Source organism: Elephantulus edwardii, unplaced genomic scaffold (assembly GCF_000299155.1).
Source record: "Elephantulus edwardii isolate Elephantulus edwardi_28Jun2011 unplaced genomic scaffold, EleEdw1.0 scaffold00015, whole genome shotgun sequence".
Taxonomy (NCBI): Eukaryota; Metazoa; Chordata; class Mammalia; order Macroscelidea; family Macroscelididae; genus Elephantulus; species Elephantulus edwardii.
Genome location: NW_006399765.1, coordinates 23,807,365 through 23,831,753, shown reverse-complemented (window position 1 = coordinate 23,831,753; position 24,389 = coordinate 23,807,365). Strand labels below are relative to the sequence as shown.

Below are 24,389 nucleotides of genomic sequence, written 5' to 3'. Positions count from 1 at the left end.
CATCTAAGGAGCACTCTGCTTGTACTTCTTCCAAGACAGGTTTGCTTGTTCTCTTGGCAGTCTAAAGAGTATTCACTACTCTTTGCATACACTACAATTCAAAGCATCAATTCTTCGATCTTTATTCATGTTCAATTTTCATTCATTTCGCGGACAAAGTAACTGAAAAGTACTGTCGCTTGGGTTAAGCATAGTCTTTAAATGGAAGTTTTTGTTTGTATACCCTTGAAAGAGGTCCATGGTGGCAGATATCCCCAATGCGGGACTTTTGATTTCTTGATTGTGGATTAATCAACAAGTAAAAATAAATCCTTGACAACTTCAGTCTCTCCTCCACCAGTCATGAAGTTTGCTCTTGCAAAAGTACACTAAGTGCCCTTAAGTCCTTTTCAAGCAAAGGGATGGGAGGACTACTGTCAGCACCAATTAGGATCATTATCCAGTTAATACTTAATAGACATTCCCTTGGGTTTTTCAGACACATGGAAAATACTGCCATTTTCCTCAATCCCTATGGTTTGTGTCATGTAAAAGCACATACTTTTGTGTCATCCAGTCTCAGTGCCCTATTTCTTCTTCATACAGTTCTCAAATTATTTGCTCAGTGCGTACAGATTAAGTTTGGTAAAAGGTTCCAACACCACCTGTGCCTTGGTCTACAGTCCAGTTTGGTATGTGCACAGTGAAATGTTCTAAATCTCTGTTTTTCTCAGTACTATGAATAACATACTGTGATCCACACTGTTGAATGCCTTCACATAGCCGACATAAAACACATAAACATCTTGGTACCTCTGCTTTCCACCAGATAATTTTCAGTTATGATATCCCTCATTCCACAGCCTCTTCCAAATCCAGCTTTCATTTCTGTCATTGTCCCCATTCCAGCAGGGTTTTTTGTTTTTGTTGTTGTTGTTGTTTGTTGTTTTTGTTTTTCGTAACCTTCAGCAATTTTTTTTAACTTGATTGTGATCATAGTGATACTGCTTCATAATCATTTTGGCAAAAAAAAACATGTTTACAAAAAGCTAGTTGTCTTAAATTAAGAAAAAAGCATTTGCAAGTACTGGCCATGTTCTTAATGTTACTGGTAAAATATCCCTGTGGTTCTAATTCACAGGTAGAATTATAGTTCACTTCTTCCTCTCAGTGTCCACTGTGCATCGGGTCTACCAAGACTTTTGGTTGGTTGGTTGCATGTGAGAGGTGAGCACATGCAATGTTGTCTTTGTGTCTGGGAAGCATAGATGAGGTCTGTATAGCTGGATTGAAGGACCTTAAGTAGGGTCAGGAGGAGTCTTTCCATTCTTGCAGATCCTAGACTCCCTACCTTGTCAGCTCCCTGTTAGCCCTGCGTGGGTCACGTGTTCAACTCTGTAATAATTGCAGGGTTAAAGGACAGGGTGCTTTTATTGGTAGACCTGATCATATACACTGTGTAGTAATTGACTGCACGTCAGTTGTGGTGGGGCAGTTCCCAGAGGAATCTGGACATTGAAAACCAAATGTCTTTTTTCTAATGACGATACCTGCACTCTGCTCTTAAGCCCTGCCTTACAGAAGGGATGGACAGTTGGAGGGGGAAATTTATCTTCTGCTTTCTGTCCCTAGCACAGAATATGCAAAATACAGGTTTCTCTAAGTATGATTGATTAATAGAAAAATGGGAGTCCCTTTGGTTTCTAGTAAATTGATTGTTCTTTTTAATTGCCATGAGCTGAAATAAATGTCTAGGGACTGACTTGAGAGAACTCTCCTTGATATTGAGGTAACAATGCTGAGCTTGTGGAAATTATCATTTTGACAGCCAAGGATTAAAAGAAAGGATTAGCTACTAAGAAATAAATTGAGGGCAGAGTAAGTGTTGGCCCCTTGTTCAAATTTCTGATTTCTTGCAGGAGGCCAGAATTAATTCAAGTAAAAATATTTAAACAATAATTAAAAATCCAATACGTGGCAACTCTCCATTCTCTGTTGTGTTTTGGGGGCTGTAAGTCTTTACAAAAACAGCCTGTCTTTGTCCCATGGCATGACTCTTGGATTCAAACTGCTGGCCTTGCCGTTAGCAGTGCAGTACACTGTGTGCTTTGCTACACTGCTGGACACCATAACAGTTTAACAGTTTGGAGCCAGCTTTAAAAGCAAGTAATAGACTTGAAAAACATGACTCCTTAAGGTCCTTTTTTTGATCACCTGTAATAAGTTGATCAAGAGTTTGTCTCAGGGACACTTTAGCTTCTCCCTGTGAAAAAACACACCAGAAAACCTCAAAGCACATTAGTAAGAAGTGGATCACAGTAGCTTGGAGAGGGAAGCTATGACCAGAGGATAGGTCTGAGAGACCCTCTTTGACTTACTCCCCTGGTTTTATATGCCTCTTTTGCCTCAGAAAAGTTTTTTTATCTAATTTTGCAAAGGGGAGAAAGGCCAAGAATCTTTGTGCACGATCTTGAGAATGTAAGCAGGTGTACCTCGCTCTCCTTGCTGTTGAGTCTGCACACTCCTAGCTGCCTCTCCAGTGGCCTTTCAGGAGGTGGAGTGCCAGTCTCTGTCCCGAGGAGTCCCTGTTGGGTTCAGACTGCCGGAGAGGCCCAGCTCAAGGTTAGTGGTGCCACCTGAGCTCGCTGCTAACAGAGCATAGCTCCACATGGACAGAGTCTTCACACGGGGCATAGAGAATCATTGTTTATAAAAACCCGTTTCATTTCGTCTAAATTAATAAACTCAGAGGCTCTTTGGCTAAAATACTACTTTTTTCCAAATATTCCATTTCCTGCAGATAATTTTCCTATGTCTTTTTCAGAATTGTAGTGGATTAGTTGGGTACTAGCCATCCAGTGAGATGTTTCATACATACATCTTAAGATGTATGTTAGCTGTGGTGTTTTTCATAGGAGAAAAGGTTTCCCTTTGCCCTGAGTTCTGGTTTATGACTTCCTATGGCTGTTTTTTATACAGATAAGCTGGTGATGACTACATTCCCATATTCTTTGCCTTAATTTGGCTGAGATAGTTGAACACTATCCTGGAATTGGGAGGGACAGCAAAAATGGCTGCCATCTGGGTATTCCTTTCTTTTTTTAAAGTGTGGCAGGGAGAGATTAACATGGAAAGTCTGCCATTTATAAGGAGCTCTGGTGGCTTAGTGGTAAGGAACTATGCTGCCAACCCACAGGCAGGTGGTTTGGATCCCCCAGCTACTCTGTAGGAGACAGATGGGCAGTCTCTCCTCATTCCGTTTACAGCCTCTGAAAACTCACAGAGGACAAGGAGTCACTTGTGACTTGACTGTATAGAGCAACAGCAAGAGTGTATGGCTCTGGTGATGTCTAGTCCACAGATGGTTGTACAACTGACCTGCACATCTGCAGAAGAAAGATGAGGAGTCTCGACTGTGGGGTTTACAGCCTCCACAAATCCATGAGTCAGTTGACTTGACAGCCTAAATGAGTGCAGAGTTTATGAAAAGTAGCTCTGTAGACCTGGTATCTGGGCCTACATTTTGTTGTTTGGTCTCTTCAAAATTGAGCTTTAGCACTCTCGGTTTTTAAAAAATATTTTCTATCAGATGGCTCTAGTTTGTGGAAACGGTTTTATTAAACCAATAGATTCTTTCTTAAAAACCTTTTTTTTAATGTCTGAAAATAATTTTGGTTAAAATTTCCACAAATAGAGGAATTGGCCTTGAGTGCCCGCCCATTCACTGTATGAGAAACAGCGTGAAGTCAGCTGGTGCCTTAGCAGTGTGCAGATTAGCCACATGGCAGAGAGGGCAGACGATGCCAGAGCCACTTGAGTATAAGTCTGATAATTTTTTGAATACTTTTTTTCCCTTTTGGTTAAAAGTTTATTACAGAAAAAAATTATTACGGGATAGTTTGAGACTTTCAAGGTCTGGTAACATACACAATTTCTAATTGGAATAGTACAGGTGGCAACATGACATTTTGTTTGGTTAGTTGAATAAATTGGCCTATGATGTGGTTTGCAAATGGTAGAGGAACAGCATTTATTGAAAAGAAAGTGACATTTGCCTGTGTTATATTTTAATAGCTGGTACTTTGGCTTTCGGAAATATTTTTTCTATGCTGAAATTTTTTTTTATTGTGTGATAGATCAGTCACTTCAGAAGCTGCTCAGTTTCTATTCATTTTCTTATTAAACACAAACTCTTGTTTGTGACTAACTTGAGAAAGTGGATCTGAACTTGGTTCTCCTGATACATGTAGCCTTTTCATTTGTCAGAAGGATTCCCTGTTTCTTTTTCATAAAGTCGGACATTATTACCATTTGTTGAGTTGCTGAGTGCCCGGCTCTGGCTCTTTTGTCTGTTGGAATTTCTTCGGCTCTGCATCCATCCATCATCCTAAATGTGTGCTTGTGTTCAGGTGCGGTTCTGACAGGGAGCTGAGTGAGACACACCCAGTAGGGGTTTAGTTTGGGGGATACACAGAAACTTGAGGATGTTTCTTTAAGAACACCAGAGCAAAAAGCAAGACAGTTCTTCCTCGATTTGTAGCACAACATTTCCTATTAAAAGTAGAAAAACTTGGCAAATGTGTCCTATGCAGAGCACAGTGGATAAGAATATCTCCCTTCCTACCTTTTTTTTGTTCAGGCTGGGCGAGAGCTTGTGATTGACCCTACCATCAGTGGAATTCGTAAATATTACAAACTTGTACATGTTTTGACTTGATTTAAATTTTTTTTCCCCAATAGAAACTATGTTCCAACTTCCTGTCAACAATCTTGGCAGTTTAAGAAAAGCCCGGAAAACTGTGAAAAAAATACTTAGTGACATTGGGTTGGAATACTGTAAAGAACATATAGAAGTAAGTAGCATGTCGTTTTTGTATTTTAACATGACTTAGCTTCTGTTACTTTGCGTCAGTGGCCAGGGTGGTTAATTCTTAGATGTGATTCTGAGTTTTCACCACAGCACCAGCTTCACCAGAGCTTTTTATGGTGAGCTTGACTTACACCTTCTCCGTAAAATAGACCTTTTCATCTCTGCATCCAGAAGCACAAGCAGCTACCATTGAGTTCCTTTTGTGTATCAGACATTGTACTAGGTGCTTTAAAGTTGTCTGCAAATTTAATCCTTACAACAGCCCCTGGGCAGATGTAGGAACTCTTTGTTTCCCATTTACAAATGCACGCTGTTGAGCATCACACAGCTCAGTGTGACAAAAGTCTGCTGGGCCCCCCATGCCTGCCTGTTGTGGTTGATCTGATGCTGAGGCTTCCATAGCGGTCCGGGTACTTAGTGTCTCTTTCTTGGAAAGCGAGTGAGCCTTTGTTGGCCCTTTTGGCCAGCCTTAGACTGTCATCTTTCCCTTGTATAACAGGTTAGACTTTACACACTTTTTTCCAGGCTTTTATTCTCTGAGCTTCATAACAGCCTGAGGGATAGCCAGTACTGTTGCCTCCTCCTTTTCCAGATCTCATTCATTGCCCCAGAAAGCCTCGGATTGAAAACAAAATTTTTAAATGGTTTCCTCTACTAGCCTTCAAGTTCCAGTTGCCCAAGGACCAGAGCTGCCTTGTTCATCCATGTATTTCCCCAGTAACAGTGCTTTGTACATAGTGCCTGCTCAGTCGGTGGTTCAGATTAGAAATGAAAAAGCACATTCATTGTACAATAGATTTTCTTTCCCTACGTCCCATTTATTATGATCTAGGGATATACCATGAAGACTACAGCTTCTCCAGAATGGGCTTTTCTGGTTAGATTGTCCCCAGTGTGGAAGCAGCCTCACCCCATGCATTCCCTCCCCATGTGCAGGTAGAACTGCCCTTAGAAAGCATTCCTCCATTCATAACTGCCTTTGGCAGACTGATCTTCTCAGGAACAGGGAAGGGAACCTTTCTATCCTGCCTTTGGTGTGTTCATGTATTTGATTTCCCCCACACTGAATTTGAATTCTTTGTGAGCAAGGACTAACTGACCCTAGTACTTTGTCTTCATAGTCTTTGGAGAGAAGAGAGGTGGGCCATTAGGTTTTGTGTGCATTTAACATCCTGCTTTTAGATTCTTTTGCCCCCTTTTTTGGGTTCTGAGATCCTGAATTTCCTTCCTGGTTACCAGTACAGTCTCCCACCCTAATCAAATGATACTGCTGTAGTCAAATATTGATACCTTACACTGTGTCAGTGTTAAGAACTGATGACTTGCCGTGTTCTAATGGAAAAATGTTGTAGTATTGCTATATGGCTGGTTTTTAACTTCTTTAACACTCCCAAGGTTTCCTTGGAAACCTGGCTGACCGTGAGGAGAATATTTAGTTGAAATAAAGTAATATTCACTGTGACTTCCATTTGCCCTTTTGTTTTTCCAAGTCTTATCACTCTTGGTTTAGTTATTGATATAGGGTTGGTTTTCCTGAGCCTTCCCCTAAGCCCTGGTTAAGTGGTAGGATTTATATATAAGGTTGGGGCAGCATGCTACCACTGTTGTTTTTGTAAATTTCTTTCACTGTTTTCTAGGATTTTAAACAGTTTGAACCTAATGATTTTTATTTGAAAAACACTACGTGGGAGGATGTAGGATTGTGGGACCCTTCACTTACAAAAAACCAGGTAAGTGGCACAGGAGACTTCCCCACATGGCAGGATTCTCAGAAATGCCATTCCACTCTAGGCTGAAGAATACAGTGTTTATAGCCCCCAGTCTAAAGCTGGAAATGTTATAATTGCTTATTATTTCATATTTTCCCAACTAGTTGAAAAAACCAGGAAGAACTTTTATCTGTCCTGTCAAAGGCAGTTTTGTTACTAAAAACTTCTGAAGCCTGTGCTATCTTCTTCCCAAACACTTTTACTCTTTTTCTGATGTTTTCTTGGCCAGGGTTGTTAATCTCAGTTTTCTCTGTGTTCTGTCTTTTTTTCCTGGGAGTGTGGGCAGACTGAAGTCTACTTCTATTTAAACTTTTTTTGTGTTGATGCCATACCTCTGTGAGAGGCCTGAGCCAGCACATTGGGAGGAGGGATAAGTGACAGCCTTGTTAAGAAAGGAGTGAAATTTGAATTTTCCGAGAATGCCATTAAATAGTCAAAGGTACCAACAAATAGTAGCCATGAAGGTGTGGAAAATATGGGGAGGGAGTTGTGGTATATAGGTTTTGTTTCCTTTTTCAATAAATGAGGCTCAAGTCAAATGTTCTTTTTTTAGTAGTGAGTGTAATTTTGTATTAATCTGTTGATACATTCTCAGAAGAAAATGGATACTTTTAACATCTGTATCAAATTTAGTATAAACGGTTTCTTTTTTCTTTTAATTGATGCTACAGGAAAAGATAATAGCAGTCTGAAAATGTGGAACACTTTTTAGCTAATTCTGTTTTCAGAATCTCGCAATGGGAAAGCAGGATGGAGTTTTAAAGAAAAGCAGAATATTTCCTTTGGGTTCAAACCAGTATCTGGACAGAAAATGGGCTTCTCGGACAAAAGCTAGTCTCTGGTTTTGAACCTTCATCAGAGAGCCTACTGCTCACATGTTCATGGTCATACTTCTGAATGTGCCTTTTTGTTATCAATATATTCTATCATTGTTTCATTTTTAACACCATGGACACCTTGGGATCTATGGGAAACTATTTCACTTCAATTGAATCAAAGCAGCTGTTACTTAATTACTTCTGTTGAAACTGCTCTTGATTGAGGGAGAACAGAAAGGCTCATACAAGAAAGTGACTTTTCAGACCAGTGGGGGATTTATCAGCAGTGAAATCTTAAAACAACTCTATACTGTACTTCAGAGAAAATGTGAGATTTTGAGGGTTGGATTTTTCCCTGTGGTAGAAGTTTCAAATGAAAGATGTATTATGTGTTTTTCTAGTTGTCTTAATTAAAACAAAATATCTGGCTCTGAAGTCTGCAGTAAATATGGAAGGTTTTGGGGTTTGTTTTTTGGAGGTTCCCCCTCCCCCCACTTTCTTGAGTCAGTAAATGACGATGATTTCACATAATTTAAAAGTCTTACTGTTTCTAACTATAATATGCTTATCTTGAAGCTGTTTCTCTTTGATTTGTCTAAAACCAGTCAATAAATATAACCAGTACTTTCTAAATACTATGGAAGAACTTATTATTTGGTTTTGGTTTGGTTTTGCCTTACAAAACGCAAATGAATAGTACTTCTTTAAAGCCTGAAGCTCTAGTCATAATTGGTAGTGAGTTGCACAACTAAGCTAGAGTTTCAAGTCCAAGGGAGAAAGATGGGCATAGACAGGTATAGTTGAGTTTGAGTTTAATAGAAAACCACTTTTGAGGTTTCCATTTCATCAATTAAACTGTTGCAAAAGGAGGGGAACATTTTACTGAAATCATTGCACCGCAGAGGTTAGTCTTTAAAATGACATCCTGAGGCTTTTTAGTGATGGATCTAGAACCTGTAATTGTCTGTGTGAAGTGGCATTCTCATACCAGTTTTTGTTTTTTCTTTAGGACTATCGGACAAAACCTTTTTGCTGCAGCGCTTGTCCATTCTCTTCAAAATTCTTCTCTGCCTACAAAAGTCATTTCCGGAATGTCCATAGTGAAGACTTTGAAAATAGGATCCTTCTTAATTGTCCCTACTGTACCTTCAATGCAGACAAAAAGACTTTGGAAACACACATTAAAATATTTCATGCTCCAAATGCCAGCGCACCAAGTAGCAGCCTCAGCACTTTCAAAGATAAAAACAAAAATGATGGCCTTAAACCTAAGCAGGCTGACAGCATAGAGCAAGCTGTTTATTACTGTAAGAAGTGCACTTACTGAGACCCCCTTTATGAAATAGTTAGGAAGCACATTTACAGGGAACATTTTCAACACGTGGCAGCACCTTACATAGCAAAGGCAGGTGAAAAATCACTCAACGGTGCAGTCCCCTTGGGCTCTAATGCCCGCGAAGAGGGCAGTATTCACTGCAAGCGATGCCTTTTCATGCCCAAGTCCTATGAAGCTTTGGTCCAACACGTCATTGAAGACCACGAACGCATAGGCTATCAGGTCACTGCCATGATTGGGCACACAAACGTGGTGGTTCCCCGATCTAAGCCTCTGATGCTCATTGCCCCCAAACCTCAAGAAAAGAAGGGCCTGGGACTTCCACCAAGAATTGGTTCCCTCGCTTCTGGAAATGTCCGATCTTTACCGTCACAGCAGATGGTGAATAGACTCTCAATACCAAAGCCTAACTTGAATTCTACAGGCGTCAACATGATGTCCAGTGTTCACCTCCAGCAGAACAACTATGGAGTCAAATCTGTAGGTCAGGTCTATGGCGTGGGTCAGTCAATGAGACTGGGTCTAGGTGGCAATGCACCAGTGTCCATTCCTCAGCAGTCTCGGTCTGTAAAGCAGTTACTTCCCTGTGGGAATGGAAGATCTTACGGGCTTGGATCAGAGCAGAGGTCCCAGGCACCAGCAAGATACTCTCTTCAGTCTTCTAATTCCCCTTCTCTCTCATCAGGCCAGTTAAAGTCTCCTCCCCTTCCCCAGTCACAGGCACCCAGAGTGTTAGGTCAGTCCAGTTCCAAACCCACCACGGCTGCCACTGGCCCGCCCCCAGCCAATACTTCCTCAACCCAAAAATGGAAAATATGTACAATCTGCAACGAGCTCTTTCCTGAAAATGTCTATAGTGTGCACTTCGAAAAAGAACATAAAGCTGAAAAGGTCCCAGCCGTAGCTAACTACATTATGAAAATACACAATTTTACTAGCAAATGTCTCTACTGTAATCGTTATTTGCCCACAGATACCTTGCTCAACCACATGTTAATTCATGGTCTGTCTTGTCCATACTGCCGTTCAACTTTCAATGATGTAGAAAAGATGGCGGCTCACATGCGGATGGTTCACATTGACGAAGAGATGGGACCGAAAACGGATTCGACTTTAAGTTTTGATTTGACATTGCAGCAGGGTAGTCACACTAACATCCATCTCCTCGTAACTACGTACAACCTGAGAGATGCCCCAGCTGAATCTGTTGCTTACCATGCCCAGAACACTCCTCCAGTCCCCCCAAAGCCTCAGCCAAAAGTTCAGGAAAAAGCAGATGTTCCTGTCAAAAGTTCACCTCAAGCTGCAGTGCCCTATAAAAAAGATGTTGGCAAAACCCTCTGCCCGCTTTGCTTTTCAATCCTGAAAGGACCCATATCTGACGCACTTGCCCATCATTTACGAGAGACACACCAAGTTATTCAGACAGTTCATCCAGTGGAGAAAAAGCTCACCTACAAATGCATCCATTGCCTTGGTGTGTACACCAGCAACATGACCGCCTCTACCATCACACTGCATCTGGTTCACTGCAGGGGTGTTGGCAAGACCCAGAATGGCCAGGAGAAGACCACCGCACCCTCTCGGCTTAACCAGTCTCCCGGCTTGGCACCTGTGAAGCGTACTTACGAGCAAATGGAGTTTCCCCTGCTGAAAAAGCGGAAGCTGGATGAGGATGTGGACTCCCCTGCCTTCTTTGAAGAAAAGCCTGAGGAGCCAGTTGTTTTGGCGTTAGACCCGAAGGGTCACGAGGATGATTCCTATGAAGCCAGGAAAAGCTTCCTAACAAAGTATTTCAACAAACAGCCCTATCCCACTAGGAGAGAAATTGAGAAGCTGGCGGCCAGTTTATGGTTATGGAAGAGTGACATTGCTTCCCATTTTAGTAACAAAAGAAAGAAGTGTGTCCGAGATTGTGAAAAGTACAAGCCTGGTGTCTTGCTGGGCTTTAATATGAAAGAATTAAACAAAGTCAAGCACGAGATGGATTTTGATGCAGAGTGGCTGTTTGAAAATCATGATGAGAAAGATTCCAGAGTCAATGCTAGTAAAACTGCTGACAAAAAGCTCAGCCTTGGGAAGGAAGAGGACAGTTCCTCAGACAGTTTTGAAAATTTAGAGGAAGAATCCAATGGAAGCGGTAGCCCTTTTGACCCTGTTTTTGAAGTTGAGCCTAAGCTTCCCAATGATAACCCAGAGGGACACAGAGCGAAGGTAATTCCTGAGGAGGCTTTAGAAGCTGAGGAGAAGCTCGACCAAAAAGAAGAGAATAGTTCAAAATACGAAACTCTTCATTTGACTGAGGAGCCAGCCAAACTCGTGCATGATTCTTCGGATAGTGAGGTTGACCAGGATGACGTCGTCGAGTGGAAAGATGGACCCTCTCCCTCTGAAAGCGGACCTGGTTCCCAGCAAGTGTCAGACTTTGAGGACAACACTTGTGAAATGAAACCAGGCACCTGGTCTGATGAGTCTTCCCAGAGTGAAGATGCAAGGAGCAGTAAGCCGGCTGCCAAAAAAAAGGCTCCCGTGCAGGGTGACAGAGAGCAGGTGAAGTGGAAGAATAGTTCCTATGGAAAAGTTGAAGGGTTTTGGTCCAAGGACCAGTCACAGTGGAAAAATGCATCTGAAAATGATGAGCGCTTGCCCACCCCACAGATTGAGTGGCAGAATAGCACAGTAGACAGTGAGGACGGAGAGCAGTTTGACAGCATGACGGATGGGGTAGCCGAGCCGATGCATGGCAGCTTGACCGGAGTCAAACTGAGCAGCCAACAGGCCTAGGTGCCACTGCCCCAGCCTTGAGGACATGCTGCTGCCGGATCTCTGGCCTCCTCTCGCCTGACAGCAACGCTATCTTCAAACTGGTACTGCCTTTTGAGTGCTGGGTCATAAGGCTTGTGTGGACGTGTGGCCGCTGCAGCCCCAGTGGTTATTTCTGAGTATATGACACATTGTTGGCTGACATTGCTTCAGCACCTGCTGTGACACATACAGTGACTAAATGTGAACATCCAATAGGCTGATGGCTCGAGTATGCTCATGGGGGAAAGCAGGGGTATGTTGTACCTGCCTTTTCAACATTTCTTTTCCTCTGTAAATGTTTGGTTGAATGTCTTTGAGGTGCGTTACATGATTCACATGGTAGTGTAGGGCCAACACACAAGCTACCACCAGTTCAATGTGTATAGTAGACTTTGGGGGAATCAAAATTTTTTTCATGTATTCATTCTGAATAGTTGAAATGTATATTTGTACAGTCTTTTAGACTTATTCAAGTGATGCTTATGATACTGTTATTGTGTACCCATCATAGATCTGTTTCTTTTTATTTTTTCCTTTTTTTTTCTTTTTTTTTTAGTGTTGCCCTTGCTGTGTAATAAATGCTCTATCTAGTTTACCTAGCAGAAGCTTGAAACTACGCTAGTATGGATCTTTGGACAGACTTAGTTTTTGCACATAACCTTGTACAATCTTGCAACAGAGGCCAGCAACATAAAGTATATATCTGGACTCTCTTGTATTATAAAATTTTTTTCTTGTTCTGAATATCCTTGACATTACAGCTGACAAACAAAACCTGGTATTTCAGATCTCTTTTCTGAAATCTTTTAAGCTAAAATCACCTGCAAGAATTGACTTTGCAGCTACTAACTTTGACACCTTTTCAATCTGTATAAAAGTGTGTTGTGTTCAAGCAGCCGACCAAGGAGTGCTGCCTTTTGGGTATTTAGTTTTATCTTTAGTTAAATACCACCTTGGTGCATTCATTTATCCATCTAATATATGACACACTGTTGTAGTATGTATAATTTTGTGATCTTTATTTCCCTTTGTATTCATTTTAAGCATCTAAATAAATTGCTGTATTGTGCTTAATGTAAATATTTGCTTTATTACACATGACAGTCCTGTGTCCACTACATCTTGTGCCATTTGATGCCTGGCTCTCTATCATCAGAGATGGAACCACAGTCACCAAGCAAATTTATGGAAACCCAAGATCTCCTATTTGCAGAAAGAAAATGCTTTCTCTCAAGGCACTTGATATGAAATCATTTTGATCTTTTCCTCCCTTCTCTCCCCCTCTAACTGCTAAACTAAATATTTTTGAGTTTTTCTATTCCCTTTTTGTTAAGGAGAAGAGCCTGCTTTTATATGTAAAATGTATTCATGATAAAAGGATGTAAACCTAAATTGGCGTCAATTTGCAAGCAGAATCTTAATGTTCTTCTAGATGAAGTAAATGTTAGTTTTCACCTTAAAATGGGAGCAATTGTACCAAACAGGCAACCACTGCCTTTGTTACAACACTCTTGACCATCTTGCTATTAAGGAAAACAGGCTTTGGAGAGCACTCGTTTGGAGGGCTGTCAGGACAGAAGTAGGTGGTATGCTCTGCATAGATCCACAGGAGTGGTTTGTTTTAAAGAGCAGACCATAAGGAGGCCAAATCCGGCCAGCGTTACCCACAGTACAAGAATGGGACGCTCCAACCCAATGCAGACTGGTCAGCTACCTCTCAGGAACCTCCCCTTAAAAAGTGGTTGATTTCCTTTCCAAAAGACCTGTCTTAGTAGTCCTTTTGTTACCTCAAAGAGATGACCATCCTCCCTCTGTAATATGCCGTTAAAACATTAAAAACAATATGGGAGGAAACTAGCAGACTAGGACTGTTAACCTATTTGTAAATGGCACAGAGCTCTGTTAACACCGATCCACTTGTACAGAGACCAGTGACGATTTAGGGCATGCTGTTGCCATATCAAGATGCTACAGATGACCAAGAGCTGTGGCGCTGAGGGGTCTCTTAGGGATGGAAATACCAGCTGCATTTAAGCCATCATGTTTGTTTGGAAGTTACTCTGCCTTTTACCGGTGGTTAAATCTTTGCCTGGGCCTAGAAGCCCTGCTTGGAGGACCAGTGAATTGTACACGGTAACAGGTGATAGAGCTCCTGTTTGGACAGCTGAGTTTGCTGCCGCACCTTGTGGAGTGTTGGGAATGTGCCGCCTTGGCATCCAGAGAAGGACTTGGCCACCTCAGGGTTGGAATTAAGAGATTCCCAACTGGAAATGTTGCAAAAGCCCTAAAAGTGTCTCAATAAAAGCCATTTTAAAAGAATGTTGTTGCTACTGTTTGCTTTCGGAAATAACACGAAAAATCACTGAGGAGTCGTGGCATGCTGCCACCTTCTAATTAGAGACTGTAACTAGGCTGAGCAGTTGTTCTGTACCGCTCTCCTGCAGCAAGGCAGACCCAGCAGCGCCTTGTTCCAGAGAGAACTTGCTGTTTGTCCCTCGCTAGCATACAGCATTTCCATACCTCATCTTTGGTTCTAGAAATTGATGGCTACAGGCAACTTTTTAAATTTTTCCTTTTTTCTTTTATTATTTTGTGCATGTACCGTCAAATCAGATCTGACTGGTACAGGAGGAGATTGCCCCTCCTTCTCCAGCAGAGCATCTGGTGGATTTTGAACCACATACCTCTGGGATTGCAGTGCGGCTTCTTGCCACTAGGCCACCAGAGCTCCCTGGCAACTTTTTCAAGTACCCTTTATTGCCTTGGAGTTGCACAGGTCCAGATGCTTGTGGGTTCAGAAAGATGCATGCTATTTCAGAAACACGTGCCAGATTTGAAGACTGCATTGGTTTTGCTGCAGGTTGGAAACTTCCTAATAGTGGAAGGGATTAACCTGCAGTTTATCAAGAAGAGTAGTTCCTCCTCAGACATCTGCAACTCAACGTGAGTCTGCCCCTTGTCAGATTCCTCAAGCAAGGTAAGCAGGTTTGTGTTTATAATCGGGAGTGAAGGATTCCATGTTTTTCACCACATCAAAGTTTGTGCTGCTAGGGAAAGCTGGTGTCGGGCTCCACCCCACGGCCCCTTCCAGAATGAAAGCCTCTTTGCAAGTTCACAATCCCTAATGGGGCAGAGTACACAGTAAACATGGACTTGGCTTGTGCTTATTTGCAGAAAGCTGCCAGGTGGGGCACCCGATTTCCCAGCACATTTTACCAACGATTGCGTCTGAGGTAGCATGTTCGTGCACTTAGGAAGGCGTAGACCTTCACTGATCTTCACTGGCTGGGCTGGTATCTGTTGCATGCGTGTTTGACCAAAGTGTAATCTTCATGTATTAACTGATTAAATCCCAGAAGTGTGGAACTAACGTCGCTGCTCCTATCGTTCTGAAGGATAGTATAACAGCTCTTGACATGAGATGATAAAATAGCCATTTCTAACAGCAACTGGCTGATGCTCTGGCAGGCACCTGAGATGCTGCCCACCTGAAGGTACGCAGTTTGAGTCCACTAACTGCTCTTGCAAAGCCCACTGGAGGGGCAGCTCTGAGCTCCAGTTAGGACATCAGACACCAGCAACTAGGAGAAAGCCAGAAATTGTCCCAAACCTGCACCTAAAGAGGGTCGCCAACTTGGTGGTTTTCTGGCATCCTTGTACTTCCAGTTCACTGTAGTGTGACCACATATCTTCCACCTTAACTGGGGTAATGCTCAAAAGCCATAAAATGAACTCAAAATTACTCCTGGAAAATCCCAAACTCTGGATTTCACAGTCCGACTAATAGCGTGTGGGGGCCAGTGGGGAGTCTGCAGTGTTCCCCAGGACAGCAGCGGAGAGAAAAGGACAGTCTAATATGCTGTTGCATTTCGTGGTGTGTGTGCTGAGTACAGTGTCCATGCATCTGTGATGCTAATCCTTGCCACAGGCTACCTACTATGTTTGAAACGTGTGAATCCAATTAAACCTATGCTTTTTTTTTCTTTGCATTCCCAAACCTTTTTATATTGGCCTTTATGTCTTACTGAATGACAAAACCAGCATCCTAATAACGCAAACTGGACACCTTTTGAAAGTTAACAAAGCAAGCAGCCAGTTTCCTGGTAGAAATTAAAGGGCTTTTCCGATGTACTGGATGTAAGCACTGTACTAGCTGCCATTTGACCACAGCAGAATGTGGCAGCTCTGTGTGTCCAGGAAGCAGCCATCTGGGAGTTAAACATTAAACCCTGCCTTGGAGAGCACTGAAGGGGGAAGCAGGACGGCTGCGTGAGGTGCACATAGTCTGCCTGCCAAGCTGGACAGCATCCCAGGGGAGAGGACTTGAGGAGCCCTAAACCCAAGACCCTCCTCAAAGAGGTGTCCTCTGAACAATAGGCTTGACTTACAAGTGTGCAGCATTTTTCCTAAACACCCAGAGCTCAAGGCGTACCAATGAACACATAGCTACTCAACAGGTGTTTTCAGACCATCACTGAAATGTAGTTGTGCAGACTAGGACACTAGACTCCAGGATATTTGGAATCTTCAAAATAGTCCTGCCCTGTTCCACCCTCCCAAAAAAATACTTCTTTAGTGATTTCACATGAAAGGCCAGAGAAGTCAAGCCGTTTGTCCAAGATCCTAGCAGGCAAAAGTAGATGTGCTGACTTGAAGCAGGATACTGGCTTCCACAGCCATTGGTACCCCCTGCTATGCCATGCAGCCTTTTCCTGACTGAAGAATAAGCTCTTCAAAGAGGGTTCCCTGGCTGTGAATGCTGAGACCTCTGGTCCCTTAAACCAACACATGGTACTTCCCCTGGCACGCACATCAGGATGACCCCCCACCCCCCGATCTGTCTAGCAACTATTATTTTCATAGTGTTTCAACTCCCCTGTTAATAAAAAGAAAACTTCCTTTTTTAAAAAAAGGAAGAACCAGTATATAATTTGTCATTAATGGAAGGTGATCATAAAAACCAATACAAGAAAAAAATGTTACTACTAACTTCTTGTTACCTACCAGCTCATCGCTGGGGGCTATGTGCCTGACACTTCCTCTGCTTATTAAAATGCTGTCTAGAGCCTGTTGTTGCTTGGTGCCATTGAGCCGATTTTCCCCTCATAGCAGCACCACAAGACAGACTAGAAACGCCCCATCGGGGTTTCTATGCTGTCATTTTTTGTGGATGAGGATCACCAGGCTTTTTTTCCTAAGATGCTGGGTAGGGTAAAACCACTCACCTTCACATTAGCAACTGAATGCTCTACCACTGTACACCAGGTCCCCATCCACACATGACTTTCCCCCCAGAGCAGGCACCATTAAAAGAGCTGGCATGTTGACTTATTACCTATGTCCATGGCATTGCTAGGCTAGAAGTCTGGTCTGAACTCCACCAGAGTGCCGGTGGTATGTGCAGTGAGTGACGACTCAGTGGTGCTATGAACAACAGATGGGAACCTTGCCCTGTGCTGTCCACTGTATCCTCAGAATGATCTTGGCTTGTCACTGGTCACCCACCTTTCTTGATCAACCACCAAGCCCATTTCTATGAATTGGGTTCTTCCACAAGTAACAAAAAACCCCAATTAAAACATCTTAATAAAGAGGAGCAGGGGAGCTGTCCGCCTGAATAGGCAGATAATCAACATCCCAAAGGTTCAGGTTTGCTGTCCCTCCCCACCTGCTACCACATGGGATGATTCAGCATGTGCGTGCGCATGCGCGCACACACACACCCCCAGAGCTTCTCTTCCTCTCTGCAGAGTGAGAATCCTGAGCTCTGGACCACCAATCGGATCATCCCTTAGTTACTGCATTAGGTGCTGTGGGCCAGGATTCCTCTGACTGGTCTAAGGAGCTGGAGTGGAATCAATTCAGCCCAAGCCAAAGACCCAGCAGCACTCAGGGAAGCATGGGGTGGTGGTAGAGTCCACTAACCTCTTCAAATGAAGCCTTGTGTAAGCATGCAGTTAGTTCAGCTGCCAAGAAAGAACAACTCCTTGAAGATGTCTGGACTAGCCTTTGGAAGCACTCACCTGGGGACCTTTAAAACCAGTGATGCCTGCTGTGGGAACCTAAGATGAGGTAGCCACTGGGGAGAATAGTTTGGCAGTTCCTTAAAAATTTGGGAGTAAGAATACCTTTTGATCCAGCAATCCTACTATGTATGCATCACAGAGAAATAGAACTGTGACAGATAAATGCACAGCCATGTTCACTGCAGCACTGTTTACAAAAATAGAGATGGAAACAACCTAAGTGTCCAACATTGGATGGATGACTAGAGAACCTCTGGTACGTTCACACAATGAAGTATTATGCAACACTATAGAATGATAAAGGGCACTTTGGTGGTCTAGTGGGTAAGGAGTTTGCTGCCAAGCCAAAGGCAAGTGGTTCAAATCCACCAGTTCCTCTACTGGAGAAAGATCAGCAGCCTCCCATGTGATTTATATAGATAGCCTCTCAAAACCAGCTGAGTCAGTTCTGACCCAACACCACTTAAAAACAACAAATAAAGATTTCATGAAGCACTTTACAACATGGGTTAATCTAGAGGAAATGACACCGAGTGACATGTCCATCATGTTACGTTGTTGTGTGCCATCAAGTCAGAACTGACCTGTAGCCCACCCTCCTGCAGTAAATCCAGAGGCAGTAAATCTCATGGGAGGAGACTGCTCATCTTTCTTCTGTAGAGCTGCTGGTGGATTTGAACAATGTGCCTTTGGGTTGGCAGCACAACTGTTTACCACTAAGCCCCCAGAGCTCCCTTTATAGTGAAAGACCACTATTATCAAAACAACTAAGGAAAGAAAGATTTACAGACAGAATCATTCCTGGATTTACTTGGGATAAGAAGGGAAAGAGAGAAGTGAAAGTGGGCAGAAAGTAAGTTGGATGAAACAAAAGGCATTAAGAGGTTGATCAGATACGGTATTTAATTAGTTATCAGTTACATTAATCTATAATTAACAGTACGGACCAAAATATGTGTGAACAACTGAAAAACCAATACGATTTGTAAACTTTCCCTCAAATTACAAAAACCAAAACCCACCCAAAACACAAAGCAGCACCACAATGATGTCAGGCCCTTCCCAGGCACTCGGATGAAATTGTTCCCACGTGTGGCCTAGGTGATACGATGTGTGGTCGAGGTGAGAATCACTGGGTGAAAAGGACCCGTGGCTGAACACATGACCACAGCCTTCCCTGATTGGTGCATCTGCTAATGGGTTTCCTGCGTAAGGTCATTCAACAAGTACCAGCCAGCCAGCCTTCAAAGACACACCCATCGCTACACTCAGAGGCTTCCTGTGTGTAGAAAAACCATTTTACCTAAGTAAACAAAGGCCGTGCTGCTATGGAAACAGTAATCCAGAAGTCAGAATGGTGGATTATTGCATTGGGCAAGTAGGCTGCAAAAGGCTGTTCTTTAAAGTTCTAGAAAGATGTCATAAATAACTACGTATGCCTGACCTAAGCTAGAGTTGTTTTCATTCTTATTTTTTTAATTGTAATTTGAATGAACGTGTAGAAAGCAAATTAATTTTTCACTCAACCATTCATCTACATTTTGTTCAATAACATAAGGGGGGTTTTTGGTACTTTTTCACTTCTCTCAGTAATTTTAATTTTCACTCATATTATCCTTCTATACCTCTCTTTGTCTTCTCTTTCTACGGTCACTCCTTATTGTATATTGCCTTCAACTTCACTCATCATAATCAATGAGGAAGACCATCGATCAGGTGGATTGACACAGTGACTGCTGCAATGAGCTCTTGTGTGTCAGGAAGTGTGAGAATGGCGCACACTGAAGAGAAGAATGTTCAGCTCTTTTGTTCATAGATGTGTGTGTGTGAGAGAGTAAGAGAGAATGAGAATGAGTGAGTCTGTGTGGAAGCTCTTATTTTTGGACTATAGGCTAAGTACTACTGGGAAGCAATGATGTCAGTCTAAAGATTAAGCTGTGCCTGATGCAGGCTATGGTCTTTACAATTACTTGCTGTTCATCAAAAAGCTGGACAATGACTAAGGATGACAGAAGAAGAATCAATGCCTTTGAGTTGTGGTGCTGGGAAAGAGACTTGAACATACACCATGGAGTGTGAAGCAAACAAATAAGTCTGCCTTGGAGAGGGTGAAACCAAGTTTCTCCTTGGCAGCTAGGATTTTTAAGCTCCGTCTCACGTACGCTGAGCATGTGGCCAAGAGGGACCAGTCTTTGGAGAAAGACATCATGCATGAAAGGCAGGGAGACAGTGCAAGAGAGGAAGACCCCAGATGAGATAGATTACTACAGTAACTGGGGTAATGACGGTGTGTCGGAGTCAGTGAGACTGGCTCAGAATAGGGCAGAGTTCAGAGCTGTTGTACAATGAGTTGCAGGTAACTCAATGGCATGTAACACAAACAACAGAGACTAGCAGTAAGAGTAAGGAGCTCTAGTGGCCTAGTGGGAAGGGAATTGCACTGCCAATCCATAGATAGGGGATTCAAACCCACCAGCTGCTCCTCAGAGGAAAGATGCGTAATCTCCTTCTGGGCAGTTGGCAGCCTCTGAAACTCCCCAGAGAGGTCAGCTGTGACTTGCTTCTGACTTGACAGCAACGGATTTTTGAGATATACTAGCAGTGGGATTGCTGGGTCACATGGTATTTCCATTCCTAACTTTCTACGGAAATGCACAACTGCTTCATACAGAAGTCGCAGTGTTGGACATCCTCAAAGCTATTGTCTTTTCAGTCACCTCATATGCATGTGAAAACTGGACAATGAACAGAAGATCAAATAACTGAGACATCTGCACTGTGTTGGCAGATGGTGGACTGTCTACCATGGATGGCAGAAGAGGGAACAAATCAGTCTTAGAAGAAATATAACCAGAATGTTCCTCAGAGGCAAGGACGGCCAAGTACTCTGGACACAACATCAGGAGAGACCAATCACTAGGAAAGGGTTTCCTGTTAGGTAAAGCAGACGGTCAGCAAAAGCGAGGGGAACCCTCAGTGAGACGGATTGACAGTAGCACACCAGTGCTGGCCAACATCAAGGAGATAACCCAGGGCTGGGCAGCCTTCCTTTCGAGTCAGAGCAAGGCAACAGCCACTAAGAACAGCAGCAGCCAACTAAAGCCTCCTTCTCACTGGTTCAGGACCCACAGGAGACCTTGGCCTTCACTGATAATCCTTACTTCCTGGGTGATGCCCCCACTGCAAGGACACTCAGCTTTTGGTGAGGTCAGAAGGAGAAAAGAACCAGCCTGAGGCTGGGGCCCACTTGTGTTGGGCTCCCTCTGAGGGGCTGGGTTCCCCTTGAGGGGCTGGGCTCCCCCTGAGGGGCTGGGCTGATGAAGAGCCAGCCCCCCAGCAGAGCCCGTTAGAACGTCCTCCCCCTGGAAGGGCTGCCCTCCAGCTGTCCAGCCAAGCCCTGTTGCCCCTTAAGGGGACAGCTCCAGCTCAGACATTTCTCCTTACCAAATGATAGGCCTTCTTCCCTGTATTCCTTCCTCTCACTGTGGTCCTGAAAGTATTCTCTGCTGGAAGGTCCAACCAGAGGGCAGAGACAGCCCACCTGCCCCCTTTCTATCTGCCTGCAGCCTTGACACACATCCTGTCAACAATTACTGATAGCAAGTTGCTATGCCTTTGTATGCACAACCAGCGCACAAACCCCAGAAGAAATTCATTGAAGTGAGGGAGCAACTGCCACTTCAAGAAGCTCTCAGCTGGTGGTGTTTTCAAACTAGAGAATTCCTAGTCCCTGCTGTGTGCCAAAAACAGCTGGGCTGCATTCTGATGTGGTGGTGTGATATACAGTCCCCTCGATTCCCAAGTGCAGCCAAGGGTGGGAACCACGCCTTAAAGAGACTCAGCCAAAGCGGGTCTTCCCCAGATGCCTCTTGGCTACAGGGGTTTCCGGTGGAGGGCCAATTTTCTGCTTTTGTCATCTACCATGCTCCCACCTGGTCAAAACCGCTTTGAACTCTTCCAACCAAGGACGGCTGGGTCACTGATAGGATGACTTTGCTTTCAGAAAACCCGTTGGCCATCATCAGGTCAATGCTGACTCCTGGTCACACTTCCTCCTATGCCCCATGGGGCTTCCAAGGCTATAACAGTTATGAGCACATTGCTACATCTTTTCCCCAACGAGTGACTAGTGAGTTCGAACTGCCTACCTATCATTTAGCAGCTCCTCTAAACTATTATACCATCTGGGCTGTTCTTCCTTGCTTTGGGAAGGGGAAGAAAATTCCTTTATGCCTGGGTCAATGCCCCATCCCCAGAGTGCTGGTAAAAGTGTGAAACCGATACTTTCTGGGAGTTTGCCTAGCCTCTAGTTGAAGCTCAACATCAAGAAAACAGAGATTCTCACCACTGGGCCGATTGGCAACAACATCACGATAGATGGTGAAGAGATTGGGTTTGTTAATAGCTTCAGTTTGCTTGGCTCCACAATCAACACTCTTGGTACCAGCAGTCAGGAAATCAAGATTAACTGCATTGGGAAAGTTTGGAGAGTACCATTTGGATAGTGTCAAAGATCTCGCCATAGTACTGAAGAGCAATGATATCAGTCTTGAGACTAAGGTGTACCTGATTCAGGCCATAGTCTTCACAATTACTTGCTGTGCGTTGGAGAGTTGGATAATGAGTAGGAAGGATAGAAGGAGAATTGATGCCTTTGAGCTGTGGCTGGAGTGGAGTATTGACTATACCATGGACTGCTAATTAAACAAACAGGATCATCTTAGAGAAGGTGAAACCAGGCTGCCTCTTGGAGACAAGGATTCTGAAGCTTTGTTTGACATACTTTGGACATGTTGCAAGGAGCGACCAGTCCTTAGAGAAGGACGTCATGCTTGAGAGAGTGGAGGGTCAGTGCAGGAGAGGAAGACAGTGAGAGGGATTGATAACAGTGACTAGGGTAAATGAAGTTAGGTGTGTCAGAGACTATAAGGTTGGTACAGGATAGAGCCAGAGCCAGATTTAGAGCTGTTGTACGTCAGGTCACTATGAGTCGCAAGCAACTCAACAGCACATAACAACAACAACTAGTCCTCTTCTCTGAGACATCCCTTTTGCACTCTAAAAAACGAAGGGTTTTGTGTTTTGAATCCTAAATGGTTGTCAGACTTTGACAAATGATTTTTTCCCTCCTGCATTTATGTGGTTTTGTCTTTCATTAATATGGTGTATTCCAGCAATTGCTTTTCATATGTTAAACTTGGGATTCCTGAGGGGAAAAGTCTACGTGGTCACGCTACATAATCCTTTACATATGTCGCTGAGTAAAGTTTGCTAACATTTTACTGAAGAATTTTTGCATCTATATTCATGAGGGATATTGGTCTGCAGCCCCTTGTGATGTCTTTGTCTGAGTCGGAGGCAAAACCCAACCTAACCCATAGCCACTGAGCCGAATCTAACTTGAGGTGAAGAGGCCTCAGTCTTCCTGGGAGCGGGCACCTTCACCTTCCTCCCACAGAGCGACCTGTGGCTCCAAAGGGCCTGCACTGAGGAGGAGAGCCTCAGAAAACACGCGTTTGCATAGCAGAACCTCACCTCCTGCTCCCGGGGAGTCTGGAATTGGCCACAGAGAAGCTAATCAGATACCTAATGTGGATTCAGGTTTAGCAGCTGTTTCTCCTCTGAGCAAAGTCAATTCAGTTCCATCTCTTTCAAGTGACATAAAGTAGAGATTCCCAGAAGAACCTGGAGGCACTCTATTAGTTGCCAGGAAGTCAGTTCTGACGCAGGCAACTGGCTGAGTGCAGGGCAGAACTTACTGCTCGGCAGGCAGGGTTTCACAGGTTTTGTTTTCTGAAAGTGGATCGCCAGGTCTGTGTTCCAATGGGTTTGTGGAGCCCTCGTCTGAAAGCCGATGGATGGTTTGAACCTACCCAGAGGCACACGGAGGAACACATTGTGGTTGCTATTCCATCAAGTCAGAACCAAACCATGCCTGACCCAGCTGGTTTTCAGAAGCAGTTGACTGCACAGGAGGAGCCTGCCCATCTTTCTCCCACAGAGCAGCTTGTGGATTTGAACCACGTACTTTTTGGGTTGCCAACACAACTCCTTACCATTAGGCCACCAAAGCGTCCTCTGAGGACCATGTTGTTGTTCGAGTCGCCTGAGACTCATATTGACCCTATGTAAAACAGCCCTAAACGCTGCTCTTTCCCTTGCCAATCTTATTGTCTCCGACACGCCCATCCCCATTACCCCAGTGACTGAATCAATCCAACTCATCGATGGTCTTCCTCTCCTGCGCTGTCCCTCCACGCTCCCAAGCATGGCATCCCTCTTCAAGGACTGATCTCTCCTTGCAACATGTCCAAAGTATGTCAGACAGAGCTTCAGAATTCTTGCCTCCAAGGACCAGCCTGGCTTCACCCTCTCCAGGATGAACTTGCTTGTTCTCCTAGCAGTCCATTCAATACTCTTCTCCAGCACCAAATCTCAAAGGTATTAATTCTTCTTCTATCTTCCCATTGTCCAGTTCTCTGATGCATAGCAAGTAATTGCAAAGCCAATGGCCTGGGTCAGGTGTACCTTAATCTCCAGACTGACATTGTTGCTATTCAGTAATTTGGAGAAGTCTGACAGCAGACTTTCCCAATGCAATTTGTCTTTTCATTTCCTGGCTGCTGGTACCAAGAGTGTTGACTGTAGAGCCAAGCAAACTGAAGCTTTTGTCAACAATCTCAATCTCTTCATCATCCATCACGATGCTGCCAATTGGCCCAGTGGTGAGAATCTTTGTTTTTTTGATGTTGAGCTTCAATCCATATTGAAGGGTACAGTCTTTGA

The 24,389-nt window shown here is 43.7% G+C and overlaps 1 protein-coding gene across 1 annotated transcript; it reads left to right on the top strand.

Annotated features, from left to right (window-relative positions):
* Positions 1–4,724: 4,724 nt before the first annotated feature.
* ADNP (activity-dependent neuroprotector homeobox) lies at positions 4,725–11,556 on the top strand. Its single transcript, XM_006881637.1, is given in 3 exon segments — positions 4,725–4,832; positions 6,487–6,579; positions 8,446–11,556. Coding segments are annotated over 3 exon segments (3,312 nt in total).
* The last annotated feature ends 12,833 nt before the right edge of the window (positions 11,557–24,389 follow it).